Source organism: Chelonia mydas, chromosome 2, assembly GCF_015237465.2.
Source record: "Chelonia mydas isolate rCheMyd1 chromosome 2, rCheMyd1.pri.v2, whole genome shotgun sequence".
Classification (NCBI taxonomy): Eukaryota; Metazoa; Chordata; order Testudines; family Cheloniidae; genus Chelonia; species Chelonia mydas.
In genome coordinates, this window is record NC_057850.1 from 116,366,919 (window position 1) to 116,387,837 (window position 20,919).

The 20,919-nt window shown below is 42.0% G+C and overlaps 1 protein-coding gene across 4 annotated transcripts in view; it reads left to right on the plus strand.

The window, feature by feature from the left end:
- SLC22A23 (solute carrier family 22 member 23) overlaps window positions 1-20,919 on the plus strand; it is a 179,439-nt gene that overhangs the window by 38,010 nt on the left and 120,510 nt on the right. For all 4 annotated transcript variants that reach the window (XM_043540179.1, XM_043540180.1, XM_037893218.2 and 1 more), the window contains exon 3: window positions 1,069-1,223. In XM_043540179.1, the coding sequence (XP_043396114.1) occupies window positions 1,154-1,223 (70 nt within the window). In that variant the 5' untranslated portion in view covers window positions 1,069-1,153. The remainder of the gene's footprint in view (window positions 1-1,068; window positions 1,224-20,919) is intronic.

Below are 20,919 nucleotides of genomic sequence, written 5' to 3' on the forward strand. Positions count from 1 at the left end.
GCTTCTTTCTACAGGAGCACCGTGATCACTGGAAATTGGGCTTACCTAGAATTTTCAGTGTATGGCAATATTCATGCTTATATATGCACAGAGTTTGCCCCTCACATGCTGTCTTCAGACCATTTTTCTTTTGACAGCGGTGCATATTTTATAGCATTAGATGCATGTATCTGCAAGTGCATCTGAATATCCCATCCCATACACTGCTGGTTGCACAAAGGTCCATGGCTGCTTGCATCCTTTGTCCAAAACAAAATGGCAGGTGTCTGGCTGCAAATAATATTGAAACCTGTGGCCCTTTGGAAATATTCCGCGTTTCATAGCTGGTGGATTGTGGAATCCAGGGGGGTGCTGATTGAGATGAATAAAGCAGCTCAGTCCTTTTAGAGGTATTGCTTCAGGTTCTCTGAAGACTCAGGAAAGTGATGCTTCTTCAGTTTATACTTGGTTTACATTTTTGAGGCTGTTTCCACAACCACCGGGGCTAGAAACTTAGTTTTTAGAAACTAAATGAAAGCTGAGATTTGTGAAGCTGAAGCATGTAGCAAGAGGAGAATTCGCTGGTAAATTTAATGGGCATGGAAAATGTCTCTTCTCTTGAGGGGAAGCTTCTATTAATCAAGTGACCTTTCCTCACTATGGAAAACTAAGGGCTTTTTCCCAAATCGCCTGTCATAATTTTTGTTAATGGCTTGCACTTACTGCAATTTTTATATATTTATTTGCTGTTTTGTTCACTTTCAGGCTTTGAAAATGGCTCTTATATTAAATAGTGATGCACTTAATGCTATTTGCTTTAATCTGTTCATAAATGAATTTGTCCATGAAATCTTTGCAAGACTAATCAAAGCAATAATTGAATTTAATAAGCAGAAATGTGAGAAGTGTCTGTGTGTGTGTGGGAGTGGGGTGGGGAGTGTGTTGGCTGCTATTAAAAACTGGTAGCAGCATTTGGGAGGAACTATGTAATTTGTTCCCAACTGTGCCTATGTTCTCTGCAAGACATAAGCATCTAGTATTGTGTCCACCTTGGATTTTAACACTATTCTCCCCACTTTCCGTTTGTAGGGTTGGTCGACGGCCAGTGCTACTCTTCTCGGTTATATTCATTCTGATATTTGGACTGACTGTGGCTCTCTCGGTAAATGTGACAATGTTCAGCACGCTCAGATTTTTTGAAGGGTTTTGCCTGGCTGGAATAATCCTCTCCTTGTATGCACTGCGTGAGTATTACCTTCATAATTTAGCCAAAAACATGTTTTGCTTAAATACACAGTCTGCTATGTGTTATACTTCCTGCAGTATGTCTTTCAAGAGGCTTGTACAAAAAACAGTTGAATCCCAGAGTTCTTTTGAGTCTACTGCATTGGTTTTGTTCCTGGAAATTCCTCCTCCCCTGCCCCAATTCCCATTTTTTCTTGCGTTGCTGGAGAATCAGCCTATGCAGAAAACGTGTTCATGAGTTTGCAAATGGAAGAAAGGATTAAACAATGTTTATTCTTTTGAATTTCTTTAACCTGGGAGTTGCCTCCTGTGTCCTGGCAACGTTCACGGCATAACAGATGTCAACATGATTTCACAACAACTCTTTTCAGCGATTTGAAAATCCTTGTCTCTTTGTATGTATGGTGGCACATGATTTTTACTGAGATGTCTTTGACATTAGTAGCTGGGGTTATTCCTCTATATAGTCATTTAGAGAATTGTGAAAGAGAGGGAAAATTGGTGAAATCTCATGCTCTTTCTTTGAGTCACATTGTTCTCTGAAGTGCTTTCCTTTGTTTGCTGAGAGAAACTGGACGGAAATCTTGTGAGAAACTAATGCTTGCTCACTGTCGTGTAAGGAGAGAGAAGACTGCTGGTTGATATGGTACACCTAAATGATGTCTATACTGCAGTTAGACAGCCTCATGCCTGCTGACTCAGGCTTGCAGGCCTCAGGGTCAGGGGCTGTTTAAATGTGGTGCAGACCTTTGGGCTCAGGCAGCGGTCTGGGTTCTGGGAACCTCTCAGGGTCCTAGATCCTGAGCTCCAGCCCAAGCCCCAACATCTGCACTGAATTATAGAATATCAGGGTTGGAAGGGACCTCAGGAGGTCATCTAGTCCAACCCCCTGCTCAAAGCAGGACCAATCTAAATCATCCCAGCCAGGGCTTTGTCACTGGAATCAAACAACGCCTTAACCCAAGCCTTGTGAGTTCTAGTCAGCTGGCATGGGACAGCAGCAGGTTTTTAAGTGCAATGTAGATCAATCCTTACTAGCCAAAATTTTCAAAAGCCTCCGGTTCTCCCCTCCCAAGGTTTCTGCTCAGCACTATATGAAAATCAAGCTCCTTTAAGGCATCTCAGGTCAGGGACACAAAAGACTAGTCACTTCTAAAATTGGCTGCTATTTTTATTAATCAGAGAGTTAAAAACAGTTTTTAAGTGTGACTTCCAGCTAAATTAATAAAGATTCTTCAATGTCCAACTCATAGTTTAGGCAGGGGAAAGAGAAATGGCATAAAAGATAAATCCCTAAATCTGATATTTTCACAGGCCTCTGCCTCTTTCTGTCTCAACCTCTCTGCATTATACTGGAATATAGATAAAGATATTCCCTTCCCAGGAGCCAGGCAAAACTGTTTTGGTTGACAGCTGTGTCTGGAGTACTGCCGTAAATACAGTAGAATGACCATGTACAGTAGCATGACCATAATTAGCAGCTAGTATCTTATCAAGAAGAAAGTATGGCATTTTATTCTTTTATTTCTGGCACTGAAAAAAAATTTATCAAAATATATCCTGGAACCTTCAGTGCAGTTCTTCATAAAGTTTTATTTACTTCCTATTGTAAAGTAGATTAATATTCAGTCCATCAATCTCAGGATTTAGCACAACATCCTTAACCTGCACATACATAAGATCCTTCATAGTGCTGGGTTGTTTTCTTTTTGTTTTTTTGTCTTTAGGTTACATTGAGAGGAGATAGGGTGATTAATATATACAAGATTTTGTTCAGTGTGCCATAATAAATTCTATGGTACCTCAGATACATTTTCTTCTCCTGCCTTTGCTCATATAATTCAAATCCGGCCCCAGCTTTCAGTGTTACTGAGTAGAAGTAAACCGTTCAGGTGTTTACAGCCTGCAAAGATTATTAGCCTGCCACAAAGATGTGTTTTAGCTTCCTAGTTATGATTGGACTTAGTGCCCACCTAAGGGAAATTATAAATGACCATCTCAGATGCTTTGGGAATGGAAATAGTATTAAAGTGTTGCTTGAAAACATAGGACTGCTAAGTTTTAGTTTCCTTGCAAGGCATTTGGAATGGCAGAGTTAGAACAGCTAATGGTTTCTTTCCTTTCGAACACCCCTAATAAACTAAGGCAGCGGTTCTCAAACTGTGGGTCGGGACCCCAAAGTGGGTCGTGACTCTGTTTTAATGGGGTCACCAGGGCTGGCGTTAGACTTGCTGGGGCCCGGGGCTGAAGCCGAAGTCAGAGCCCCACCGCCCAGGGCTGAAGCCAAAACCCAAGGGCTTCAGCCCTGGGTGGCAGGGCTCAGGTTACAGCCCCCCTGCTCAGGGCTGAAGCCCTCAAGCTTTGGCTTTGGGTGGTGGGGCTCAGACTTTGGGTTTGGCCCTCCTGCCCGGGGTCATGTAGTAATTTTTGTTGTCAGAAGGGGGTCACAGTGCAATGAAGGTTGAGAACCCCTGCACTAAGGGTAGGTCTACATGGGAACTACACCTGAGCTAGTGCAGGCATGTCTACCTGAGCTGGAATTACACCTTCCCTAAGTGCATTAGGGTGTTGGGGAGGAAAGAACCTAGCAATGTAGCCATGGCCGTGTAGTGGGCTAGCTACCCAGAATACATACTTTGCGTCTTGGACGAGTACATACTGGGGTGGCTAGCCTGCGCTGCTGCGGCTACACGTCTATTTTTAGTGCACTAGTCCGATTAGAGGTAGCACAGGTATCTCTGCTCGAGCTGAAAATCACACCTTCCAACCCCAAACTGAGCATTGGAGAACTCACATTCTTTCAAAGACAATGGTGAGATTGAATTGTGTGAGAGAAGAGAGGTATCAAATCCTCAGAAGGGTTTAAAGACACAGATGCTCTCACAAGAGGTCAGATGATTCAGAAAGAGATTGAGGCGGAGACTGTTGGGAAGCAGTCTTATCCCGCAGAAGTTGTGGGAGCGGGGCTCTGAGTTGAGAGGTCTACCTTAGGTAAGATAGATGTGTATAGGCTGTTCATGGTTTTAACAGTCCTTTTCTCTTGCTATGCTGTGTTCCTATGTTAAGATTAAACGGTACTGTGAACCACTGGTCACAGGTCCCAAAGGGAAGAACTGAAGGTAGCTGAACCTAGTCAGATCTGTTGGGGGAAAACGCAGTTGATACACAGGGCACTGTAACCCAGCACTCTGCCTCAGAGTGGGAGAATTGCAGAATTCTGCCTCAGAGAATTTGAAGGCTCGAGGCCTGACAACAGAGAGACAGGGGCAGTCAGACACACCAGAAGAGGGGACAGAGGTGTGCAGCTAACCCTGAAACATGATACACATGCAGCAGCCAGAGGCACGCTCTCTCCCACTGCTATCCTGAATTGGTTTGCTTGCGGCCTCCCCCGGGTTATTAGTCATACTGAACAAAGTGCACTCAGCAAACATGACAATTGCTGAGCATGAGCATGTGATGAGGAAGACATTGATCATTTTTTTGGTTCTGATACAAAGGTAATTCCCATCCTTAGCTCGCTTAGTCTTGTAGGGCCATTGCTCTGAGAGTTGTTGATTGACTTCTGCGTGGCACCACCCATTGCTTACTTTAGCTTTATATTTAAATAGACAGGAAAACACTACTAAGGCCCAGATCCTGCCAATGACTCTGCATAAATAGCAATTTGTGACACATTTTGCTCCATTAACTTCATTGGAATTCCATGCAAATGCAGGGATCCTATAGTGCAGAGTGCAAAATGGAGACCAATGGCACTTGGCATGGGATTTTCTTGTCGCTAAAATGCGATGACACTTGTCATATTCATTAAGAAGGCACAGTCGTCCACGCTAAAAATCTTGAAGGGGAAAGTATCTTTCTGGGTGAGTAGAACTGGCGTACTAACATCCGTGCATGTTCTTCTCTTTTATCGTTTCAAATGATTTTGTGCTATTGCAAAGGAACTAATGTTATTGCAATGCATCCCTCTCAGTGTACCGGAATGAAGAACAGAGCTGGAGCATTGCCTCCTAAGGCATAGCACAAAGCAAAGGGAACAGGAAACTAAAAATGATATGGAAAGAGACCGCCTGCAGTGCAACTAAGATTTTTTTCCTCCCCTACTTTCCTGGTTTTGAAGTTTTCTATAATGTGAAGCAGTGTGGTGATAAAGGAAAATGGCGATGATGTGAACTGAGGTCTCTCAGTGGGTGAAAAGGTTATTTTCTGCCAAATGCTGCTGACAGCTTTAACATGCCATCATTCTAATGACCTTACCTGAGCCTAGATAGCATGAGCAGTGGCACAGACTTGCACACAATCATAGAATGCTCAGTAATTTCATGGGTGACTGAGCTGCAGACTGCTTTGAGAAATTAGAAAGCATAAACTTGAATGAACAGGTACATAGGCTCTGAAAATAGGTTTGTTATAAGGGAGGAGATGTATTTCCATGTCACTGCAAGGGGGTTGGTGCCCCTGAACCTCGGTGCACAATAAAAGGAAGTAGGGCCACATTGTTCTAGTCTCTTTAAATTTCCGTGGAGATACCTGCTGTGGAATTTCTAGCTCATTCTTCAAAAGACAGTTCAGATTGTCCAGTAATCTTTTCAATTGTGATGTCTCTTGTATAATTAATAAGCTTTATGGCTTTGTTTTCTTAACCTTTTAATCCTTTAAAATGGACAGAGGGTGACTTTAAGTTGGCAGAAGTTTAGCATGGGTCCTATTGACTCACCAAGAAGGGAGGCTGCCTTTTGATGATTTTTTTTTTTTTTCTGGAAGACTTGTAACCTGTAGTCGAAGGCTAGAGTTTTAGCTGAAGAAAGGCGCAAGACCTGTACAGAGCAAATCCAGCTACTAGGCTGTGGGTTTTCAGGGCCAGATTTGCAAAAGAACGATGCTACCAATTAGGCAACAAAATAAATGGTCAGATTTTCAGCATGGTAACTGCTGAGCTTTTTTCAAAAATGTAGCTATATGTGTGGGAATGTGAGCTCCTGGGTTCTGAGCACTTTTGGTAATCTGACCTTGAATGGGTACGACCACTCCAGCGTCTAGTCAAACCCTCAGGACACCATTATCTTCCCCCAACCCTTCAATAACAAAACGAACAAATATAGCCGAAACGAGTTACGTTAAGTGTTAGAGAGAGAGAAATTCTTCAGTGCAATCCAAATCTGAACGACTGCATGACTAAAGCTATGAAATGAATCTTTCAAGTGGGGGAGGGGAACATTCAACCAGTTTCCCGACAGACTGAAATGAGGTTTGACTTTGTGATGCCTTGATAAGATTCTGTTCTGGTGACAAGATCAAGGTTTTAAAATTAACAACTTCTTGTTTATATAATCACTGTCTACCCTAACTAATTATATTCAGCTTTGGTGCAGCAAGAGTGATCACAGACAGATCCTTTGAGAGAGGTTTTCACCGGATCTCACTTCAGTGTATCGAACAGTGCAGTATTGAATATTGCTCAAAGAACAAATTCAAATTTCTGAAATATCTGATTGAGGTGCAGGTTTCTATACATTGTATATTGGTAAGTTTACTGCTACTTAATTTTTTAATTGCTGCTGTATAAGAAACATTAAGTAAAATAATATAAATTAGGGAGCCCCCAAACTGCTCAACCTAGGTCTGTGTTGACAACCTTTCAGTAACCCCCTGTGGATTGTGCTTAACCTGCACAAAATGAAGCAGGATGCAGCCCACGAAACTACAGGTCCCAGCATGCAATATTTCATTAAAAAAAAATCTCCCTTGCTCCACATTCACTTTCTCAGCAAAACCAAATCTTGACCTCTGACCTTATCAGGTCACCTCAATCTCTTTATTCCTGCTCCCCATTATTTTGTGTTGGTTTTTTTTCTTCTTCAGGGCGTATACTCTCCCTTCAGGGCATTTGCTGACTGCTCCATTTTAATCCTTACATCTTCTGCACTTTAGCATTACAGTTGCTCCAGAATGCATTGCTCCCTTCTGACACTTGTCAACCTTTTCTCCTCCCGGAAGTAGCATTTGAAGATGACAATATCCCAGCTGTGACCCTGAGATTACTTTGAGTAATGGTTGGAAGTTTGTCAGGAGAGGAAGTATTTAACTTTTTGGGAGGTGAGAAAAAGTTTGAATAATTCAAAAATTGGAACTGGGTTTTATTTAATCTGAATCAATTTACTCATCCCAGTTACTGGAATATTTCAGGTATTGGCTGTACGGCTAAGAGAAATCCATAGAGTCAATCCCACATGAGATGTAAAATCTAAACTTTTATTTAATGTATTTTGAGCATAATTGGAAATGCAGCCCAACCATAGTGCTGTGGATAAATACTCTTGTGGATGACCGTGTTATCCAATATAATGGGTCAGATGAGCAAAAATCAATCCCACAATTTTCCTTGCTGAGAATACAGCCTGCAGTCTCCATGTGAAGCATCCTCTTCTAATTGTTCCAAAAGAGCTTCAACAGCTTTGGTATTCTTGGTGTGAGAAGTCTGGTCTATCTCACAAACACATTATATTTCCGGGACAACAGTTGTGGTTTTCAAGGCTATTTTTATCAAGACACTCAAATAGGAAAATAAGAAACTCCTCTTAACTTAAATACTGAGGAAACTTATTCTCATTTACACTAGGGTCCTTTTATTAGAGCTGGTTGAGAAATAGTTTTTGTTCCCATGAAAAGTCTTCACAAAAACTAACAAGTTCTCCCTTTTTGTTGAAATTTTTTGCTGAAATTTTTTTTACATTTTGTCCAAAAAAAAACCCTCTGAAAACTGAAATTTTAGTTAAAACCCTATGAGACACTGGCTTCCTCACCAGCCTGGACAATTATCAGCCACACCAAATAAGTCTTTAGCTCTTGGTTTTGGGCTCCATTTATTGTCCAAATGACCACGTACTCACGCAAGGAAAACAAAGCTTCCATTTCGGGGCTTTCTACCCAGTCACCATGTTGCCCAGTCCTGACCACTAGAGTCTTCCTTCCTTAGGGACTGCTGCAGGACACTGTCCTTTCCTGCAGCTTCTCTCCACGCTCCCCCCCATCTGAGCCACTTGCTGACTTTTGTAATCACTTAATCCCTGTGACATTCCACAGGGTACAGTCTGTACCGTTGAACAGCTGTGTCCCCTCAGTTGTTAACCTGGGGTGCCATTTACACTGCTTTGCTGTAAGAGCAGCCACTCCTGGCCTGTTCACACTAGCATGTAAATTCACTCCCAGCTGAATGATATGAGTGATTCTAGTCAGCCATTCCTGAATTATATTGCAGAGCAACACCAGCAAACTCCCAGTCCCAGATTTGTCCCCAGAAATGTGCATTTTGTACTGCCCAGTTCTTTCCTTCTGGACAATACACTCTTGTAGAAAGTCCATTATTTCATTAATAGAAAATGACAAATCCTGTTATCTCAAATGGAAGTTTCCAAACACACACTGTCTTAGATAAAACAATAAAACAAGTTTATTAACTACAGACAGATAGATTAGATAGATTTTAAGTGATGAGGCATAAAAGTCAGAATTGGTTACAAAAGAAAAAGGTAAAATGCAAATACTCAACTTAATAAGCTAAGTGAACTTGAAGCAAAGAGGTTTTGTTTTTTTTTTAAACCCCTTGCTCATAGCAGTCAGGTTGGCTCTTTCATCCCTGACCACTCCCCCAGTCCAGTGGTACTTTTTTTTGTCTTTCAAATGGTGTTTGATGCTATGAGTGGAGAGAGGTGATTTGGGGCCTCTGTTCCTCATTTTTATACCTTTTCCTCCTCTTTTATACCTTTTCCAGCCAGTCTGTTCCATTACCAAAATGTAAATTTCTTCTTCATGCCAGAGAATAGCCACTTAAAACTGGTGATAGTCTGTTTGATTATGCTGACATCTGGCAGAGAGCTGACTAGTTGTTTGTCTCTGAGGAACTGGTTTGGGCTGCTTCCCCAGATTTGGAAGATGCCGTAGTAACATCATAGAGTAGAATCTTATACCTTTACATACAGAGTTGCCACACACATTTTACCAGTACAGTAAAGATCAGCAAATGATGAGTTCAAATGATACCTGACAAGGCATACTTTGTATAAAGTTTATCATAGTTGTGTAACAGTGGTAAACATAGGGTACAGATTGTCCCGTCCCAGCTGGTTCTGATGATTCACCAAGGCTGGCTGGCTGGCCAGCCCCATGCCTCTGGCCCAGAAGGGTATGTCTACACAGCCCACAGAAATGAGCGTCCCCGCTCAGGTTGATAGGCTCAGATTAAAAAGGCTCACACTACCACTCTAAAAATATCTGCATAAAACCAGGTGGGCTTCAAAGCCTGAACTCCAGCCCAAGCTGCAACTTGAAAACACTGTCTATACAGCTATTTTGAAGGAACTAGCATGAGTCCAGCTAGCCTGAGACTATCCACCAGGTGTGGGCGGCTTGCTCCTGTGGGCTGTGTAGACATACCCTAAAGTAGTGGTTCTCAACCAGGGGTCCGCGAGCCCTTTCAGGGAGGCTGAAGAGCCCCATGGCTGAAACCTGATTCCCCCAGGAGTGGCGTGGGGCTGAAGTCAGCAGGCCTCCCTCTCCCCCAAGCCAGGAGCAGTGGATGGATGAAGCCGGGAACCCCAGAGCCACGCTCCCTGCCCCCCGAAGCTGAGAGTACCACTGGGAGCCCCCCACGTCCCATACACAGCCCTTAACTACCCTCTGAGCTACCTTTCTGCCTACACACACAGCCCCTAGCTACCCTTTCCTTGCACCCTGAGCGGTTTGAACTGAGTCCCACTTCGAGTTATATTTTTGGTTGTGTCCCCCCACAGCCCAGACAGGCTGGGTGGCCTCATGAGTGAATCAGGGGATGGAGGCGGTGCTCCCTCCCTGGACACTGCTTTGTGGAGTTGGCTCCAGCCCTGCCAGCCCTCCCTCTCTCCCCCCAGATAGAAGTAAAACTATGCCTATGCCCAAGGGTCCCCCCACGGCCCAGAACCCCACGCTCCCCCTCCCCCTGCCGGGCCCTGGCATTTTTATAGCATGTTGAGGGGGCCTCAGTAAGAAAAAGTTTGAGAACCTCTACCCTAAAGGGGCAAGCCACACTGTTACAAGCCCTCATACCCTCCCTCCCCCGTCTTTGTTGAAAACAAACATTTGCTGTGGACATTTTTTTTTTTTTTAAATGAAAGGCATTTTTGTTGGGGAGGGAAGCGGGAGGGAATACAAATGAAAAATCCAGTCCAGCTCTACCTTTTACGTCACTCTGACAGTGTAAAGGGGTGTTAAAGTGGGTGTAAATTTAAGTTTTGAAACGTTTCCATCTTGACACTGCTTTACACTGCTAGATTAGTATAGAGAGGCCTTGGTGTAAATGAAAATCATGCCCTGGATTTTGGATTGACAGTGAGGAAATAACTTTGATTCTTTCACGTGAACTTGTATTTTTTTCTGTCCTTGTCTTTTGTGGCAGAAACTAAGGAGCATTTTTTTGTTCTGTAAATCTGAAAACTTCACAACTGCTCTTCTTTTGGCGCTACGGTCTCCCTCCTGTGTTGATTCCAAAGGGGTGATCAGTGGGGAAACCAGTGAAAGATACTTTTAATTTTGAATGCTCTTTGCAGATACATGAGATGTCCTAACCTCCTTAACTTCAGTGTACCTGGTCTAATCATGCCAGGATGCTTCTCCCGTTCTAAACTCTGACTTTGTTCTCCAAGGTTATTTTCCCTTCTGCATTGCAATAAACAAGTACAGCTTTTAATGTCATATATACATAAAGATTGCTGTCTGGCTGTATGTTTAATGCAACATATAAACTAATATTGGAAAAGTTTAGCAACTTTAAGGCTGAGAAATCATGGAAAGGAATTGAGAGATCTGAGTTGAGATTTAAAATGACAGATGAGAAAAGTGAAGGGAGAGAGTAATGGAGCTATTATTGGTACTTTAATAATTGTATGTTCTAAAGATAACCCTACTGTTTGCCTCAGGGACCAGAACACAAATATCAGTGTTTGAAGATAGCCATTGCTGAGTTTCTATCCCCAAAACACAATTTCAAAGCAAAATAATGCAGTAGTCCTGGGAGGGTAGGTAGCTTTTTTTTTTTTTTTTAAAGAAGCATTTGATTTAAAAGGAAATTGTATCAATTCTGTACTGAACATCCTGTCAGTCCTCAAACCTAGGAGTTTGTGAGTGAGCGAATAGAAACTGTATTGCAGCAGGGAACACTATATCATCTGAGTGTTACCTCCAACGAGGGTTCCCTATAATTGATGTAACAGTTTTATGTGGATACAGGGGAACTTCTGAAGGGTCACAGTGCTTCTAGCAGCAACAGGGCTACCAGCTTGTCCAAGCATGTGTTCTGTTCCTTCCTGTTGATGATTACGTTCCCAAATTGGTTGGTAGCACTGCGGGGGAGAGAGTGTCTTTCTAAGAGAATGTTTGTTTGCTGCCAGCAACCATAAACTCCATGTTAGCCTCGTTCCCAAGGATCCAACTCTCCATACTTCCTGAACCACTGGGAATTAACAGCTCTCTAATCTTTGCTGCACAAACGATGGCATTTGTCCATTCTGCCATGCTAAGTTATTGCATTTACAGAGAACAGTTACCTCAATCTTTGTGGTCACAAAAGTCTTTGTCCTTCAGTTATCACGGACTTACAGTTAGCATTGTACATCCAGGACTTTCCTGTCTGCAGTGTAAATGATTCAGAGATGGAGATGTGAAAGGCTCCCTGTGCTCTCGATAGGTTTCAGTATCTTTCCCAAGTGAGGATCGGCTGTATTGGAGTGTTCCTTGCCAAAGCCATTTGTGTTCAGCCTCTTCTGGTAGAGTTTAATGTGTAAAGAGCTGTGGGACCTTGGATGAGAAAACGCACTGGAGTGCAGAGCATTATCAACATCATGTATCACTATTAAAAATCTAAACTTGGGGACCAATGCACTCAAACATAGAAAATGGATAACTGAAATACCTGGATAACATATATGGCAAAAGGTTAAACTAATCCCCTGAGGAAAGGGTGACAGAAAAGAGAGGATTGTCTTCAACATAAAACACAAAGTAATTATGTATCTGTTGAACTGATGGTGATTAAACACATTGACCAGGTGTTTTTTGTAGAAAATCCTTTAAGATTTGTCCTATATAAAGTTACTGGGAAGAGAAAGATAGAGTGGAACTCTTGGGGAGCTCACATTGGTACAGAGTAAAGGCCTCTATCCTGCACAGAAAACCATGTAGGCAGGCAGCTGCATTGTGATTGGGGCCTAAGAGAAACTCTTCACCATGTCAGTAGTACTGTACATCCAGTATTCCAGTCCTCAGGGAGAGGCCAGTAATGAGAGAGGTTGGGAGAAAATGTGGGGGAAGCAGAAAATACAATGTTGGGGGGAGGGGAGGGACTGAACACAATTATAAGAAAGGATACATCCATGTTTTATTGTAGGAAAGAATATGGAGTGAAGTTAGGGAGGAAAAACAAGAGACTTATTAAAATTTATAAATTGGGAGAAGCAGCCTGTCCATATTATGGTTCCATTCTAAAACCTTATGTTATAATTTTGGCGTAGAAAATTGACTTAGTCTAAAAGTTGACATATTTACATATAACATATGAAGGCAAAAAAGAATGTTTCTGTGAAGTGTGTGTGTGTGTGGGGGGGAACTTCATAAAATAGCTTTTGATCTGAAAATTCATTAAAAATTACTCTGCATTGAAACTTTAACCTCTCTCTGAGATTTATTTTATTTTTTTAGTCCTCTCTCTCCAAAAGTGACTTTATCCTTATCCTTTCTCTACGGGGCAGAACTAAAATGTCACATTTGACCACTTTGGAACTAGTGTAAGAGAGGTTTTGAAATCTATATCTGGACACAGGCAATATTAGCGAGGCTCAGATTTGGCTCATTATGGAGAGAGGTTCGAGCAGTGATTTTTGTCTCAAGTTTGGTCCCATCTCCTACTTCGGGTTTTCTTGTGGTGTCTATGCTAGATCTGGAATAGCATACTGAGTACCTGCTTGTATTCATGGATCTTTACCAGGTGTGTCTGGCCCATCTCTAACCCCTTCTTCAGGTGGCACACTTTCTTCTTCTTCATCACCTGTGACTGTTGCATTTCAATAACCTATAGTTTTCCAAATATCCCTCCCAGTGATATCCTTTAGATCCAATCTCCAAGCATTGATCAGAGCAAGTAGCACACAGCAAGATGGAGGACATGGGACTCCTGATAAGATGGGGTGTGATTAAAAACCATTTCACTTTAGCTAGAAGAAAAACCATCATTTACACGAAAGAGTGAGGCATGCTAACAATCAAAGGTTGCACATAGGTTTGAACTATGCATCACCTAGTTATTTGAGGTTGCAAGAACAAAAATGCAGTACAATTAACAGTATTGACCATAAAAAGAGCCTAGTGACTGCTAATATGAGAGCAGTACTGCTGTGTGATGCCATGATATCACAGAGATCCCATCATTGGGTTTCAAGTGGCTGGTGAAATTTGTAATGAGATATTAATGTCTTTAACAGTTAGGCCCAATTTGCAGTGAGAGACACTGTTGTCTGTTACGATTATGAAATACTCTCATTTCCCCCTATTCTCACACTTCTTCTATGCATGCACTCTCCCCGTGGCAGCTTGCACATTGAATTTATAGTCTGATGTCGCTCTGCCCACAAGAATGAAACACGAAGTAAAATATTTGATGGGAGATCAGTTGTTTCAGAAACAACTCCCTTGTCTGTACTAAGTGGATTAGAGCGGCTTAACGAAGGCTCCCTCTCCCCGATTCCTAGATGGAATATAAAATATCTATTCATAAATCTAGCAAAAGTTTGGCAAAGTTTCATATTCTTGTCAAGCAGGTTAACGGCAGGTTCAAGAGCACTTAATTGTGTCCGCTGTAAATGCAGAATTGTATAATCCCCATCATTGACACTGTTTTTGCAAGGTTATTTGCTTGTGCATGTAGTTATTGGTTTGTTTTTTCTTCTTGGTAACAGGTTGGAAGTATCCAGTTTACAAAAACATCCTGCATTGGTATCAGGAAATAAATGGCAAAATCCTATTACAGAATATAGTTGATTATATGAAGTGGTGGTGTTTAATTTCACTTGCTAAAGATTTCTGAAGATGTGAGTGTTTTTTCTAAGCAGCCTTTCTCTGCAACTATGCTAGAGAGAACCAACTTTTTTTAAAAAAACAGGACTTCAAACTATCTCTGTTTTAAATAAAGCAGCCATCCTTAATTGAGGAATCTCCACTGGTGAAAGAACACTTAGTTCTTGTTGACCCATTGCTAGGGACACTATCATGTACATACCTACTTGTTCAACTTATGTAAATTTCTACAAAATTAGGCCTGTAAATTACCAATAAGCAGAGCTAATACAGATATAATCTTTAAAAAGCCTATAATGAGCAAGTTTTGAAGCTCCTCTAGGCTTTAAAATTGCCCATCCCAAGAAATTCTCAATTTACAGGCCTAATTTTGTAGAAATTTACATATGTTGAACAGGTGAAACTTCTTCCCAAAATGGTCATCTTCATTTCAGCGGACAGTCTTCACTTTTTTTCTGAGGACATCTCTGTCCTGTCATAGGGAAAAATTAACCAGGCAAAAGAGAAATGCTTCTTGCAGATCCTTTAAAGAAAAGCATGTCCATTATCGGTATCTGTGGTTCTTCTTTTAATTTAGCACCCTTCAGCTCTTGGAATGAGCAGGCTATATCCTTGGGCTCATTTAAAAAAGAAAAAATCCACTGAAACTTGATTAGAGAACCAGATATGATCAGGTCTCAGTTACTGGACTTCCTTCTCGCCGGCAAGCTTTTGCTAGCAATGTGCGAGGAGTTTCAGCAGAGAATAAATAGAAACCTGCAGTCAGCAGATGACAATAAATAGTCTGTTGCTCAGAGTAAAGCTTTCTGTCCAGTGACTTGGCAGCGAGTGACTAGGCCCTCAGGAGCAGAAATGCAGCATTGCAACGTTACAGTACTGAAGGTCAGCTTCTTACATGGAAAAATGAGAATACACAGCTTCATTGTTTTCTTTTTCTTCACTGAGCTTGTTCTTCAGGAGAAGGCTAATTTTTTATAAGCTTGTTGTATGTAGTGGGTGAATAAAGGAATAGATGTTGCTGTCTGTGTCCAGTGTGCAAGAATTGAAAGATGGTTACAGGACTGACCTGTTTTTCAACCTTCCGCTCATATGTATTGCAAGAGAATCTTGAGATCTTTATTTGGAACTGCAGTGGCATGTTTTGTATTTCTTTGTTTCCCCTCCTCACTCCCCTCCCCGTTTCTTAATTAATTAATGAATTTTAAACTGTCACTTAGGAGTTGACATGAAAATGTGTTGCTGAGTAATTATTACATATGAAAACTGGGCATAATGGGCTTTAAAAAACAAGGTCAAAGGGGATTTATTACGCTGCACAGATTGGAAAAACATGTAAAGAAGTCTGAAGTAAGAGTGATTAAGTTTCTGATACATCTGCGTTTTATTTGGGTCAGGAATTACAGCGCTGAGGAAACTGAGTTTCCATATCTAAAACAGATAGGGAAGAGGAGTTTTTCCTCGGAATAATCTATCTTTTGAAAAGGAGAGAGAATGGGAAAAATCAGACATGATACCTCAATCAGGTATGCTGTTGGTTTGTGCTAACAGATATGTAACAAGTATCCACTTTGGAATTGATTTATACACAAATACCTTTATTCTGGTGGTATTGGACTTGGAGTATTGTTTTGTGACGTAGTATGATGCTTTCTAAATTAGGATGATAGAATTTCAGGATTTAAAAAAAAATACATTAAAGTAATACATTTAAAATTTGCCAAAGTACATAATTTCCAGAAACTGTATACAGCATTAGAATTGCATCTCTCTCTCTCAATCGGGGATCTCAAACTCAAATCACCACGAGGGCCACATGAGGACTAGTACATTGGCCCAAGGGTCGCATCACTGACACCTTTTCATACAAAGATACAAAAGCCCTCCCCCACCCCCACTCCACCCCTTCTATGAGGCCCCACCCCTGCCCCAGCAATTCCAACCCCTTTCCCAAATCCCTGCCCCGGCCCTGCCTCTTCTCCGCCTCCTCCCCTCAGTGTGCCATGTCCCCGCTCCTCCCCTCTCCGTCCTGGAAAGTCCTAAGCCCTGCCAAACAGCTGTTTGGTGGTGGGAAGCACTGGGAGGTAGGCAGAGGAGCAGGGACTCAGTGGGGGGTGAGAGGGGCTATGCGGCCCACGGGCCCCGTGTTTGAGACCCCTGCTCTAAATCTTTAATGAACCCAAACTGTTGTGAAATAAGATTTACGCTTCATGGAGAAAAAGAAAAGGAGTACTTGTGGCACCTTAGAGACTAACCAATTTATTTGAGCATAAGCTTTCGTGAGCTACAGCTCACTTCATCGGATTGAGCTGTAGCTCACGAAAGCTTATGCTCAAATAAATTGGTTAGTCTCTAAGGTGCCACAAGTACTCCTTTTCTTTTTGCGAATACAGACTAACACGGCTGTTACTCTGAAACCTGGCTTCATGGGGAAACAAACATATATACAATACATTAAAAATTTATTGGTAATCTACTGAATTTATCTAAAAACTAAATTGAATTAAAACTAAACCAATTTAAACATAGCAGAAACCTCAATGCTCCAGCACAGACTTTATTATTATGTGGAATTTTCTGTTGGGGAAAATTAAATTAAATATTTTATTTTGGGTTGACTTTTATCTTTGTATCTTGAGCTGCTATGGTGCTTTGTGGGAGTTGCAGTTCTGGATCCTTCATGCCCCCATTCTGCCCTAAGGGCCCAGCTCCATGGACTACATTTCCCATGAAGCTGTGCAGTCTCTCCGTGTTGAAGAGCCAACATGGTGCATCATGGGATCAGAAATGGGGAGAGATTGGGATGAAAACAAATATCAAAATATTGGAATTTCCCACTGGATGGAAATTCTGTTTTTCCATCAGTTCTAGTATATTACACGGACAATTTAGGCACAATAAATTTATTCACCTCTTCCCTTTACAAGTTTGTTGTGAATTGAGACATATTTACAAGAAGACCTTCAGTAAATGTGATTCAAAATGTCTTGTAACATTTCTGGATGATGATAGATAATATTTAATAGAGCTGAGCATGTAAATATTTTATTTCTGCGAGGCGTATGCAATTGACTCCCTTTTATTAAAAGTTTGCAGTTATCACAGGAATCACAGTAGCCATTTACACTTACTTACTGCAGTTTCTCTTATACTGTGTTTGATTTCCTCTAATCCTAAAATTGAAGGAAGAGTTCTTTTCCTGTGTGGAGCCCCACTAAAGTCCTCAAATTGCAGGAAGAAGGCCTAAAATTATGTGAAACCATCTTCTATTATCATTTGGGATCCTGGTATAATTCTCAGTTCCTTAGGAAAATGAGTCAGTACATGCTGCTCTGTTTTTTATTTGTGGATTTGTTTTGTGTCCATATCATACCTACCCTATGTATTGCTGAGGTAAGCTGACAATTTTTATCGTTACATGAATCCTGTGTGGAGTGTACATTGAGACTTAATTATATATAAGTCTCAATGTACACTCCACACAGGATTCATGTAACGATAAAAATTGTCAGCTTACCTCAGCAATACATAGGGTAGGTGTGTGTGTGTGTGTGTATGTATGTATATATAATTCTCATTTTCTCTCTCTCTCTAGCACACGCACAGAGAAAGCTATGTTAAAAGAACATTGAGTGCTTGCTTGACTTTGTAACTTTAAAGTTAGGAAATGCCAGAATTAAGGTTGCCTGGACAAGCAAAAACAAAATATTGAATATCTGCTCATTAACTGAGCACAGCCATCCTCTGTACTAAATGAGACCAGTATCCTGTGAAGAAAGTAGTGTATGACCATGTAGACGGTATCATAAATGCATATGCACAACAGGGCTGAATTAAGATTAAATGGGCAACTTTCTTTCTGGCATTTCTTATCTTTTACTTTACAACCTTAATAATGTTCTTTTTAACATAGGGATTTGTGTGTGTAATCTCCTAGGGTTTTAAAAAAGCAAACTGAAAAAACAAATTCCATCAGATGGCATCGTATTGACATCCATCCACATGAGTCATCATCAGGTTTGGAATCATTATATCCACCACAGAGACTTCTGCACCTTGATCTAACAGAGGAACTGATCGCAGTAGTAGGTTGTCATCCTTTGTGTACTGACATTAGACGGGGATGGGACACTTTGGCCGTGGGTTTCACTGACAATAGAGAAATGAGGATACTCTGGAATCTTGGGTTGCATTCCAGGCTCTGGACAGGAATGAACTCTAGTGGGCACATACGCTTCTGCCCCATCCCATACTACTTGTCCCTGTCCCAGTCCTATTTCTTCCCCATCCCTGGCTCCTTGTCTCAGTCCCATTCTCCTCTCCTAGACAGTTCCAGTGTCCACTCCTCGAGCTTCTCATCCCAGTCCCTTTCTTCTTGCCCAGCAAGACCTAGTTTCACTCCCCCAGACTCCCAGTCTGTGTTCTTCCCCAGTCAGTCTCAGTTCTTCCCCTCCTAGTCCAGTTTTTCTCTCTCTTCCTCCCTCTCTAGTCACCTATGTTCCCTTTCCCTACTGGTTCCTAATCCAGATCACCCACCCCAGGCTCCTCATCTAATCTCCACATCTCCTCCACCCTCTCCCAGCTACTTGTCCTAGTCTCTTTTCACAGCCAGTGCCAGTTCTCCCCTTGTGCCCTGACTCTTTCAGATCTGTTTCTCCACACCCTCACCTCCTTCTCCCCGCCCCACTGGTTCTCAGTCCCATATATTCCTCTAGTTCCTCATTCTATCTCAGTCCCCCCTCCTACCCTCCTCCCATTTCCCTCCCTGGCTCCCACTCTATCACATTTTGGGATTCAACCCGGACCAGTGAGAAGTTGCATCCCCAACTGCCCTGTATAATGTTTGATGCCTTACATGCTTTGCTGCTATGGCTCACAGACCAGACACCAACAGACAAGTATGCAGATTCCTGTGTGTCTGTGTGCTTGCAGCCCTGGTTCAGTACTCTGATTCCAGCCGCCTGCTTGTTACACCCTCAGTCCGAAATTTCCCCCAAACTGTCTGCCCTGAAGTGCCCTCTCCTGGAATATTCAGGGAAGTAATAAAGTCCTTAGTGCCTTTAAAGAGACAAAAGCAGAGTTTATCACTTTAACTGGAGCTAACAATCTTTTCAGTTCAAATGCAGAACTGAGTTGGATTACAGTATAAATAAAACAGGTTTATTAGCAAAAGGACATAGACTAAATTTGATACCAAGTAGAAGGAATTGGAGGTAGAATGGGTTAGAAACAAACAGTAAAAATATGCTGTCTAGTAGCTAAGACTTAACAAGGTACAGCCTTGGTTCAAAGTAGATTTCTTACTAATCTTTTTTTTCCAGCCTTGACTGACTTTCTCTCAGTTGGGACCTCCCACAGAAGTACAAGGTGCTAGTTTCCCTTGACTTCCTAGGTGGAAGATCTTTGCCTAAACACATTTCTCATATATTGTCACTTCCCAGAGATTTCAACCATCTTGGTTGAAGGACCCATCCTTTTCAGTTTGCAGGAGCTCTGGCCCTATGTCTGTCCAGTGATGGATGCCAAGATGGCTATTTTTCTCTCTTTATATCTTCTCAAACTCACTGTTTTGGCCTCAGACTCAGGGTGACCTCATGCTGTTCTTCCTTTCCTGCGGATTTCCCATCCCCCTACTGATTCGTATGTAAATGAGGCTTACATTGTTTTGATTCCACCATGCTTAATTTACATTGGAGACAGGAGGGTAGTTGCCTGCCCTCCTGTCTGGGAGAGAACCTGTTTCTCTCTCTTTATTTGGTCACAGACTTTAGGGCATAATATTTGTGAGTATCCCTAACTCCTCTTATAGTGTTAATACCTACATTTCACAATGATATTTATCACCAGTATGTCACCAGTTCGCAGATGACACCTTATGTGACCCATTTTACCTACAGGTCATGACAACAGTGAGTTGGGGAACTCTGGGCTGGTCAGGCCAGCTGAAACTCACTGCTACATACCAGGGAGTCCGTAGCCATCTGGCACTGGGGTGCTCTTAGGGTCACACCTCCCCCCCTTACAAAACAGCAGGACGGTTAGTCATTTGTTGACCTCAAGGCAGCAGGTCAGAGCCCTCTTTTATGGACAGGACATCTGCCACCATATTTCCGTTCCCCTTTGTATGGAAAAAAATACAACCCTGTTTTGTCTCCTTTGTTCAGTCTCCAACACACAATGTCAGAGAGTATCCATAATTTCACCTTCAGTGTTGTTACAAACATTTCACAGTGATATTAATAACCTGTGTGTTTCTAGATTTCAAACAATATATTCCATGTCACCTTTTCAATAAATACCACAACACCAGTGTGTTAGGTATAGTTAGGTCAGGCCTGACGAGAGCTGCTGATACAGAGTAGTGAACAATTTCCCTCTCTGCCTCCCACTGCCAGTCTTCTTGCCTAACTAATCCCAGTTTCCCCCAACTCCCCATCCTAGTTTCTACCTACCCCACCCCCAGGCTTCTTGTCCAAGTTGACTCCCATCATCCCTATTCCCAAAGGTCTGGCTTTTGTCCCTGTTGCATTTGAATCAGGCAGCTTCCTCCTCCACAGTGCTTGGACTTAGCAGTGGAGACACTGATAGCACAGGAGA